We start from the raw sequence: 11,989 nt of genomic DNA on the forward strand, positions 1-11,989 counted from the left end.
ACAGAGACAGCAAAACAGAAAAGACGTTAGCGAAACAAAGTCATAACAGACGCCGGTTTTAAACCGTCGTCGCCAGTGACTTAAAGTGTTTACCCATACTGCGCTGGGCAAAAAGATGAACTAATTTAGATCTTGACCTCGCCCGGTGACCTCTCGCACACCATAACGTTAACAATAACAACCCGTTGAACAGATGCATAGACAATTAAACGTGAAACCATCAATGAAAGGGAAGCCTATCTGGACGAAACTAAGGAAAATTGCAGATTTGGGCATCAGACCCCTTCCCAATATCTTGAAGGCTCTGGAAGCAGAGGTCAGTTAGAAAAAAGGCATCAGGGCAGGGGTGTGCGAGATGTGTGGAGAGGTGACTGTGAAAACTTAATCTGACTTGTGAACTATAAAATTTCTGAATGCCCATGGTCAAGTGAAATTCTAAGTCCCACGAGGTTTTACGATGTGCCTTTTTAAGATAAAGACTCACGATCATTGCTACCCATTGAAAGGTGGAAAAAGTTATGCAGTTTAAAGACTAAATAAATGTAATTGAAACATAAATTTCATTTAACCAACATTAATGGAAGAACTTATGAAATATTGAAAAGATAGCGACATCTAGGCACGATAAGTGAAGTTCAGCATAGTTAAACATGGACCACTTGTTCTACGGAAGTGAATGGCAAACAACAACAGACAGTTCTAAGAAGTGCATGCCTTCCCCATTACAGAATTTTTTGGTGTCAGCTTGAGGGGATTTTCGAATTCCGCAATAAATAAAAAACAATTAGTGCGTGCTATCTTTAAAATCTACAGACCATCTTCAAGTTGTTTACCAGCAGATCAACCTTTGCTGGTCCGCCGCTGAGAAAAGTTTGTAACAAGACAAGATCGAACATATCAAATTAAGTGAAAGTTGTTTCCCGTATAGGAACAGTTGCAAAAGTGTAACCAATAAGTGTTCCACCGAAGATTCAGTCACTCCACACGCGAATCTCCACTCCGAGGTAAGACAGTTTAAAATTTAAAGGAATAATTTAACCCAACGAAAAGCTCCACGATCATCGATTTCGGGAGAGAAGAAAAGAACATTAGTGCATTACAACAACCAGAAGCAGAGGACGAATTTTTCGACCGAAATCGAGAAGATACGCATTTTCCCTCGGCGAGAGAGAAGACGAGACTCCAGCCACACCAACGCAAGAAGTTACAAGTTATCCTGACGTCTCCATCCCAGTAAGGGCGTCGTTCTTAGCCCCAGATTCGAAGACAGCAAAGATAAGTCCTTGGATATCCTCACATAAATACACAAACATATGATTTCATCCATTTTGCCTAAAAGTTAACCCGATGTGAATACTACTGTTTGACATTTTCAAAACACAAAGACTTGTACTTTGAGGATCGTTAGATGCCAAATTCTTTAAGCAACAAAATTTTCTTTTACTAATCAGTATAATCAATCACTAAGACTTTTCCAATATTTTTTTACTAACCGCAACATTGTGTTTTATTTTATTTTAATTAGAGGAATATTTAGATTTATTATTTTATATTTTACGTGATTTTTCAGTTTGTTTCTAATTCAAAGGGAAGTATTTGTGATTTTTTTGTGATTTTTATATATATTTTTAAGACCTGTTTGTCTTTAATTTTTTTATATTACTGCCATAACTTAATCTCAGTTCAGTGTGTTTGATGTTTAAGAATTTACTTGCCATTAATGAGTAAATGCACAGAGGAGAGATCTGCACATAATAATAAAGTAGAACTCTTGTTTGTTCATGCGAAAGCCAAACAAAACAATTGACAATGGCCTCTCCTACACCCCCACCAAACTAGCCTCCACGATTGCTCATAAATTACATGCAGTGACCATATTATTAAGTTTTGGGGAAGAAAAGGAGAAACGATGCTTGCAATCTAGAAACATGGATCGAGCAAGTGAAACCCATTTGAATAACATAACTGGAACTGACACGGAACAAATTAAATGAAAAAAAAGCCTATCTGGGTTTGTCATCAGGAGATAGGATGTTACATACATGCTAGTGCCTATAAAGTTAAGAGTAGGAAGAACTAAAGCAATATCTGAGGGAGAATATATTCCACAGTAAAGCAGGAAGCAGATCCTGTTATCAGTCTCAAAGAGTTGGTTCAGGATTGGAGGTAGACAAAGAAAACTACCTCAGAATGAACCACTCAGTTATAGCCATTTTACAAGGAATGGAGCCATTTGGTTGCAGACACTCCATGGTCAACGACTTTAGCAGGTCAAAGGTAATAACAATTGAAAACTGCTATAATATGTTTGGGTTAAAACTTTGCTGTTGGGAAGCCTACCCTCCAAAGGCTATTGAAAAGATGAATCGTGCCAGGATTTAGAAGACGATGTAATTGAAATTGAGAAAGTGTTGAGGAAAATTTTGGTAGGAATCCTGAAGGGAATGATCTATATAGACCTTTAGTTACTGTAGGACAAGAGAGAGGATCTAGTCATCAGAATAGAGTCTGGGATCTGGGACCAACAAAGAAATCAGAATAGGAATCCAGGTAAAACACATCAGGAAGACCTTCCCACAGTTACATGCTACAACTGCAAAAGAGAGAGGGCATTACGCAAGTGAATGTTATGGAACAGCTTATTGTCATACCATAAGAAAACAGGACATAATGCTAGAGATTGTAAGGAAGTAGACCTAGACTTAGATCACAGTCACAAAAGGTAGAGGTAGAAATCGTAGTCAGTCTCCACAGATAAGAAAGAATAGAGATCAGAATTATATTAAGTCAGACAATGACCAAAAGCTGCAAGCCTAGTATACCAACAGACCAAAAGGTTATCAGACGACTCGACAGTAAATTTTTTTATCCACTGGTATCATGGACATTCCTACTTAAAAGAAAGACGAGCATCACCTTAACCAAACTAAGTGTATTAGCAAAGTTAATGCAAGAAATGAATATAGTTATAGACCTGTATTTCCCGCCCACGTTGGTTTAGAAAAAGCCTATAGCCGTATTCTTTGACACAGGAAGTCCCAAGAATATAATGTCTGAAAAGGTGTGTATGAGGCATATTTTTCTCATTTAAGCTTAAACCCAGTAGAAGACTGTAAATCACAGATGTTCAAAGGAAACAGAATAGAACTAGTAGGACAAGTTAATTTACCTTTTAAATTAGGAAGAATCCCACTTAAGGGAAAAGGTTCTAGTAGCAAAGAGGAATTCATTTTGCATTTGCACACCTATTGATTGGTTACCCAACTATGGTTAGACAAGGAATGCACAATTGATGCACCTAGGGAACAATTGTGATTAGAAGGAAGCTTATAGGAATTGTAGAATACCACTGTGTAAAATGATTAGAAAGAAATCAAGCTCAGAAAACCTCCTTACTGAAGGTATCCTAAAAGGGGATAACATCGAAAGAGGCATATCAAATATGTAACACAGATACAACTAATCAGCAGTAACCTAAATGCTAACCAGGAAACTTTCCTGAAATTAAACAGAGAATTAAGACTTAAGTCAGGAAAGCACCTGGATAGAGTACAGTAAATCCATTATATGAAGGAAAAGAAGTTCTAACCCTTACAGAAGGAGCACAAGTAAATGGGCCACTATTCTTCCAGCTACATGAAGTCAGACAAGGTAAATAGCTTTACAAGTTATAAATAACAGAGGAGGAAAGAAGTTAGGTTATCACAAGGTACAGAGATAGGTTTAGCAGAGTATATAATTTCCCTATTCAAGTAGTAGAAAAGGGAAACAGTAGCAGCAATTAACAAAGAGAACAAATTCAACACATGAAACAAAATTGAAAAGCAAAGATATGGACTCACTTGAAAGATATCGAAGAAGGCTCTGCTAGAGAGAAACTCACTAATTTACTGAGTGAATATGAGTGATATAGTCATATAGAGGGAGACACCCTTGGCAATACAGGAGGATAACACATAGAATAGATATTCCGCAGATACTAAATGATCTACATACCTGCTTATAGGTAGCACATTCCCAGAAGAGATTATTGAAGAGAAGTGCAACAAATGAAGAAGCAAGAATAAATAGAACCATCAAAATCTCCGTGGCCTTTCCACTTTTGCTAGTTTCAAAGAAAGATAAAACATGACGAGTAGTAGTAGATTTTTAGAAAGATTAAATAAGATAACTGAGAATGATCCATATCAATGCCATCCATGAAGATCTTACCACAACTATTAGACCAAGTATTTCACCACAATAGATTTGTTACAAGGATTTTTACTAATTCCTTTAGACAGAAAGTAAGCCTTTGACAGCTTTCTCCACTAGTAATGGCAGATATCAGTATGTAAAATGCCCTTTGGTCTAAGTCAAGCCCAGTAACATTTGTGAGATTAATGGATAAAATTTTAGGTGATTTTATTAGGCAAGGATGTACGTTGCTATAGATGATTTGGTAATAGCAACAGATACAATTGAAGAACACATAAGACTAGTGAAAGAAGTCCTAAAAAGGTTGAGGAGAGCAAATCTAAAACTAAAATAAAAAAAGTGCAATTTCCTTAGAAGGAAAATAGAATACCTGGGACATACTTTAAGTGAAAAGGGTATTGAAGTAAATGACTTGAAAATTAAGTCAATCAAAGGAGTATCCTAAACCTAAATGTAGAAGGACGTAAAATCATTCTTAGGTTGGCAGGTTTTACCGAAGTTTATAAAAGATTTTGCCACCATAGCAGCTCCACTGACTGAGTTATTAAAAGAACACATACAATTCTGGTGGTCAGCAAACAACAGAGGCATTTGATGAACTGAAGGAAAGATTATTTTACCCTCCAGTACTTAGTTTTCCAGATTTTAATAAAAAGAATTCTTCTTAGCCACAGACGCAAGCCGTACTGTTACTTAGGGCATGCTTAATGCAAAGACATGATAACAAATATCATGCTATAGCTTATTACAGTAGAAAACTAAAACTAACAAGTAAACTACTCAGTAACAGACCCTGATCTTTAGCCATAATAGACGCTTTAAAAAGCACTTCAGGTACACATAATATTTGTATAAAATAACTGTATTCACCGATCATTCAGCTGCAGTAGAAATGCTCAAAATCCGAATTTTTCTGGACGAAGGCTCGATGGTTATGACAGCCCAAGATTATGACATAGAAATGAAATATGTAGCAGGAAAAACAAATAAAGTAGCAGACGCATTATCAAGATACATCCCACAAGGAGATAGTGTAAATATGATTAGCCTAGAAACAAAAACAAGTGAACCCATATGCAATGTATTTACCATGCATTATACAGAAGAACTTTCCAGGCAAAACTTCATAAGAAACAAAGAGGATGAAGATTTGAAAGAAGTTTTCAAATATGTAAAAATAAGAAGAATTTGATCCCAGAGCAAGTAGAATTGATAAGACAATTGGATGTCCATAGATGCAGTGAATATCATAGACAATGTATTAGTCTGGATATCAAAGAATATGACCCATTCAAGTCCTTTCAAGGTGTAACTCACAAGAATAGTACTGAAGCCTAAGTAAAAAAGTTATTGAACTAATGCATGATGGTGACATGAGAGCACACCCAGGAAGAGATGAAACAGTTAGATTAATTAAAGTCTTTCATTGGAAGGGAATTTACAAAGATGTTAGCAACTATGTGGCTTCTGCAATACTTGTAACAGTTATAAAGGGAGAACAGATAAAAGTACCTCTAGGGAAGTATCCCATTCACAAACTCCATTTGAAAAGTGATAGCAATAGATCTCATAACTAACTTGCATGCCACGAGTAAGGGAATAAGAATATACTAGTGTGTATAGATGCACTTACCAGATACACAGAGCTAATACCAATAACAGGAAGGGCTAAAGAATGTGCAGTCGCTCTCTTTGAAAAAAATCTTTTGTAGATATTCTGCCTGGCCCATAATATCTGACAATGGCACCTAATTCAATAATTCACTAGTACAAAAATTTGTGATGCATTCAAGGTAGCAAAGTAACAAATACAACCATCATCCAGCTAACAATGGTTTTAGTAGAAAAAACTAACAGAAAGGTTCTAGATGCATTAAGGCATACAGTAGGACAGGATCTGAATGGGATATCAATTTACCTTTAGTCAATTGTCATGAAATGCTAGAAATCATTCCAGTACTCAAGCAACGCCCATAAAAAGCTTTGATGGGATATGAACCAAGATTACCATATGCATGGCTGAATCAGCCAATACAGCCAAATTATTCAGAAGATATCATGAAGATAAATTAGCAATTTCAAGGTGATTCATAAACAGTTACACAAAATCTAAAGCAGCCCAGAAGAACATGGTTGACAAACATCAAGAAGGGTTAAAACCAGTAGATTACAAGATGAGGATGAAGTTTACATTAAGAAGGAAGTAAAATTGAATTAATTATAAGTTAGCCACTAAAATTCACAGTCCATACAGAGTCATAGATATACAAGAGACAAAAGTAGAAAGTGACAAGAATAAACAACCAAATACCTTCCACATATGCTGAATCATTTAGAAGATGAGGATTTTGGATAAATAAAGACAAGGTCAAAGAGACTAAAAGTCAAAGAACCAGAAATGACTGAAGGCAAAGAAGAAATTTCAGAAGGAAAAAAACTAGGTATAACCTAAAAAATAGAAAGTCACATTTCAGTAAATTATAATAAGAACAAACCATCAATCATCCTATTATTCCCTGTATTTGATTTCTTTATTGGTAAGTTTACCTTCATCAGTTGACTTAGGAATAAACTTTTTTTATATTGTGCAATTCTTACTTTGATTAGTTGGTTTTGTAGCAAAATTTGAGGTTAGAGCTCTAACTTCAATTTACTTTTCTTTAACTATAAAGGGGAGTATTTAGGAAACGAGGATTGTACGTAAATTTTAAAATGTAATGTAATCATTTCAAGGAATTTAACAGTATCTTAGTTTTCTAATCAAGGATGACTGTTATCCTTAAGAAGGAATTTCCTAGATTGATAATAACGAAAAGGGTTAAGATAAACATTAAATAATTTCAGTAAAGAAAATTCTTTATACCATTGATTCAGATTTTGTTGCAATAACTAACACCTTACCTTATCGACTTGTTAAAGATTTTAATTAATGAAAACTTACTAACTTTGTTACAGTAAATGTAGAAAAATTTGGGTATAATCTCTTACCACTTCCTTTAATAGAGTTGCCAATCCATAACTTTTGTTGAATAATGAACATACAAAACTTATCATACGAGAAAATTGCTAATAGTCACATCAAAGAAGTCAAGATGAGTTTGCATAAACACATAACACACTTATAGACACATACAATTACACAGGGATATTCCTCCAGGACGTTTCAAGAAGTACGGGATCGAGAAGGTAACCAAATCAAGTCTACATTCCCCCTTCATAGTCAACAAAGAACCACTATGACTTTCGTCGTCATCAGAAAAGAAAAATATTTATTCGTCAATTTCATAAATAATAGGGCGATATCCACGATAGCATAGGACTGAGGACTGAGTAATAACTATGTAACTTGGATAGCAAATTATATTTTGTTTTGAAAGTGCATTTGAATACCTCATTCAATTTGATTGAAGAAATGATTGTTTATGTTCAGTTTAATGCTTTAAAGTTATCTTATAAGTTGTGTGATTTTCTAAGAAGCATGTGTCAGGAGTCCTCGTAGATATATAATTTTGCCTTGTTTAGCTAGAGCTGCCGGAGTCAGCTGGGTAGCTGGCGAGATTATAACAAAACGGTCTATAATTGAATAAACTAAATACTTCGATATACGCACAGGGCATACAGAAAATCACTGATAAAGACAGAGACGAGCAAAACAGAAAAGACGTTAGCGAAACAAAGTCTGTAACAGACGCCGGGATTTAACCGTCGTCGCCGGTGACTAAAAGTGTTTACCGTACTGCGCTGGGCAAAAAGATGAACTAACAGATCATGACCTCGCCCGGTGACCTCTCGCACACCATAACGTTAACTCGATAACAACCGTTGAACGAATGCATAGACAATTAAACGTGAAACATTAACGGAAAAGAGCCTATCTGGACGAAACTAGGAAAATTATACCAGATTTGAGCATCGAATCCATACCCATATATACAGAAGGCTCTGGAAGCAGAGTCAGTTAGAAAGGGCATCAGGGCGAAAGTGTGCGAGATGTGTGGGAAGGTGACTGTGAAAACTTAATCTGACTTGTGAACTTATAAAATTTCTGAATGCCCATAGTCAAAGTGAAATTCTAAGTCACGAATTTTTGCGATGTGCCTTTAGATAAAGACTCGGTCACTGCTACCCATTGAAGGTGGAAAAAGTTATACAGTTTAAAGACTAAATAAATGTAATTAAGAGACATAAATTTCATTAAACCAACATTAATGGAAGAAGAACATGAAATATTGAAAGATAGCCGACATCTGAGCACGATAAGTGAAGTTCCAGCATAGTTAAACATCGACCACTTGTTCCTACGGAAGTGAAGGTAAACAGTATAACAGACAGTTCTAAGAAGTGCATGCCTTCCCCATTACATATGGTATGGGTGGGGTGGCGAGCAAAGCGAGCCCTGTCAGGTGGAGGTAGGGGGGAGGTAAGCCCCCACGAGAAATTTTTGGAAATTTGTGCTCATTTTGAAGCCATATAAGAGATGTATTGAGTTAATAAAGCAGCAAACAGGTGTGCCACACCCACCCAAATAATATTATTATCATTATTTCAAAGGCTAGGAGGCAAACCAAGTCTGGGGGTGGGTCATCAGTGTCTTGAGGGGGGCAAGTGCCTCTCCGGTCCCCCCACAATCCACCGACGCCCCTGAGCACAACGATTCCTGTCTTACCTATCAACTTTGGCTCCTTAAAATTTTCCTCTGCCATCCACATAAATATTCACTGATCCATCTTCTTGGTTTAAATTTACCCTCATAACTTCTTCCTGGTTTAAATTTACCCTCATAACTTCCTCCTCTGGCATACACTTCAAAGCTCTCTCTCTCTCTCTCTACTTTCATACTTTTCTCTTCACTGCGCTACTTCATCTGCAAACATCAACCATTTCATATGCCATTCAAAACCCTCTTCCCTATCGTACAACTTGTGCCTACATCAGATGTTCTCTCTTGGACTTCTTATATCACTTCATCCCTAGAGCTATTGAACAGCTCCAAGGCCATAACATACACTAGTCCCAGTTTGACTTTTACACCAAACAAGACACTCTCGCATCTACATATTCTAACATGTGTTTCACGTCCACTGTCTAACTTTTACCCGCTCTTCGTAACTTATCCTCTTAGCACCTTCCACTCAGCCTCTCAGTGATCCTATCATAAGATCATAAGCTTATTGTATGCCTATATATTACTTAATCTTCTTACATAACTGTCAGTTCTTCATCCGTCTGTTTTACTTTTTCAATCAAAATCCTACCACACACCTTCCACGGTAAACTATCTTAGCATCATGCCCTAATAATTCTTTCAGTGCCCCTTTCCTTTCTTTTCCATTTCCCTTCACACACACACACACACACACACATCTCTTTCTCTCTCTCGATATATATATATATATATATATATATATATATATATATATATATATATATATATATATATATGTGTGTGTGTGTATTATTGATGATATGTAATTATAAATAAGCTGGTAAGCTGTATCTTTAAGATATAATTCTGACATAACCACCCATTGAGAGAGAGAAGCATACTGTATAACGGTGACGACCAAGTTTGTTTACTCCTCGGGCTATTACGAAGCTTATTTTTGACACAGCAACTGAAAACTGTTGGAATTTGTGTATATAACTCACGGAAAGTCTTATCACTCTCCTCGCGCTATCTTTACATAAAGGTGTCATTCATACTATATAACCTTGCGGTACTCCAAAACACCACCTTTTACATCACCTGTGTTAGATGCGTTGCTGTTGTTATATGATCTTCATATTTTTATCTTAGTTGTTGCAAGTACTACATTATTCCATGTTCATTGTGAACCTCTCTCTCTCTCTGTCTCTCTCTCTCTCTCTCTCTCTCTCTAACAGAATAGAATAGAACAAAATATAGAATTTAGGTCAAAGACCAAGCGCTAAGACCTATGGAATCATTCAGCGTTGAAAACGGAAACAGACAGTAAAACGGTTTGAAAGGTGAAACTGGAGGAAAAACTCGAAATTGCATAAAGAATCAATAGTTAGGGGCGAGTGGAAATCAAGATGGAAGAAAGAATATGAACGGAGGTACGGTAAAAGAAATGAAAGGGGTTGTAACTAGGGGCCGAAGGGACGCCGCAAAGAGCCTTCTTGCCTATATTACACCGAATGAGGTGCACTGACGGAGCTACCCCTCTACGGGTTCTCTCTCCGTTATCTCAAGGTCGCTTCCTAGTGAACACCAAACACAGTTAAGACCAGTCTTTGTATCCCTCCTTCTTCATCCCTGAAGTTTAATTATCTATTTTATTTGTATAAGCAGTGTGCTTTCCAACAATCTAAAAGCAAGATTTACTGCCAAAATCTTTCAAAGAGAAAAGGCCGAAATACCCACTCCGCGGAAAATTCTGAGAAGAGATTATGTTGGTTGTTGCCAAAGTGGTCATTTAGTGTTTTCTGCTTTAGAAGTGTCACTTTATATTCGTGGTCACAGATCTAAAAACACAACTGAACTTGTTTAATTAAAACAGAACAACTTTCAATAATCCAAACAGACCTAAGTCGCACATCCTCCGAGAACACATGAACGCACTCAAGCAAAATCAGACAACTTAACCATTAAGCCTAAGTCGACAACAAACCTTTTCCAGCCATTTTACGACGAATGTCACGAACTGGAGATGCTATAAGCTCAAGATGTCAGGACAATAGTCTCGGAGGCCAAGACCTTCACTGACACGATAGTTATGTCAACCGCAGGACCGGTTAGCTGTTCTCAAACCCGCCAACAACTGAGCGAAGATTCTTGTCAGCGTTGAAGCGGCCACACTACACTCGGTTACCAAGTGCTGCTTTATGCCCGGCGATGATCGTCAGAAGAGAGACAGGAATTGTGTCATCGTTTAGGTATTACGAGTGTGATGATGGCTAAATTGTTCAAACAGATTCCTTATCATGTCCTCTACCGTCTCTCTCTCTCTCTCTCTCTCTCTCTCTTAATTCTATTATATAAAAATCACATTTATTACCATTTGTGGCAGACACTGAGTGGAATACGTCACGTGAATGTGTAAGTCTACGTGTGTCTATTTTCTCTTAAGTACTTCTGATGATGTTATTGAAAAGTAAATAAATGATCGACGTTATCCCCCTTGATGGTACATCTTTCAAGTTATCATGAAGTATCAGCCAGTTGGATGGTGGGAATTAATATCATGGTTTGAAGAGGTCCCGGAATTATTGGCTATTGATATGATTACAACCATACATTCTATTAAGTAACAGCTTCGTGAAGATGACAAAATGAATGAATGGTGTGTATGTGTGTGTGTGTGTGTGTGTGTGTGTGTGTGTGTGTGTAATTCTCAGAAAGGTTACTCAAAACAAACAAGAAATGTTGGTTAAAATTATACGTCAGATACTATAATCTATACTTTCCATTATTTACATTTACATTTTACATTACTGTTGGTCATAGTATCTTATTTCAAAAAAGAATGTCTGAAAATTACTAAAATATTATTGTGCATCATTTTTATTCAATATTCCACTAAACGTGCGCAAATTTTTTCTCGTCCATTAGCAATAATTCTGCTTAAGTGTTCAGAATGAAAAGGGTATGTTCACTTTCATTTTTAAGAAAAAGGACGAATTTGAGCAAGGTTAGTAAAATGAAGGAAAATTACGATTTTGTAATTTTCTTTCTAGAAGCTAAAAACTGGTCCAGCATACAAATATCAAAATTTCTAAAATTTTATATGTCTGATAGATATCTAAATGTTCAATGTCTCGTTGCATACCC

General features: G+C 36.5%; 1 protein-coding gene across 1 annotated transcript in view; it reads right to left on the minus strand.

Annotated features, from left to right (window-relative positions):
• Nucleotides 1-11,022, minus strand: part of LOC136841596 (methanethiol oxidase) — a 28,145-nt gene extending 17,123 nt beyond the window's left edge. Inside the window, 1 exon segment of the mRNA XM_067108665.1 lies at nucleotides 10,830-11,022. Within this exon segment, the coding sequence (XP_066964766.1) occupies nucleotides 10,830-10,842 (13 nt within the window). The 5' untranslated portion in view covers nucleotides 10,843-11,022.
• Between the last annotated feature and the right edge of the window lie 967 nt (nucleotides 11,023-11,989).

This window comes from Macrobrachium rosenbergii, chromosome 9 (assembly GCF_040412425.1).
Source record: "Macrobrachium rosenbergii isolate ZJJX-2024 chromosome 9, ASM4041242v1, whole genome shotgun sequence".
Taxonomy (NCBI): domain Eukaryota; kingdom Metazoa; phylum Arthropoda; class Malacostraca; order Decapoda; family Palaemonidae; genus Macrobrachium; species Macrobrachium rosenbergii.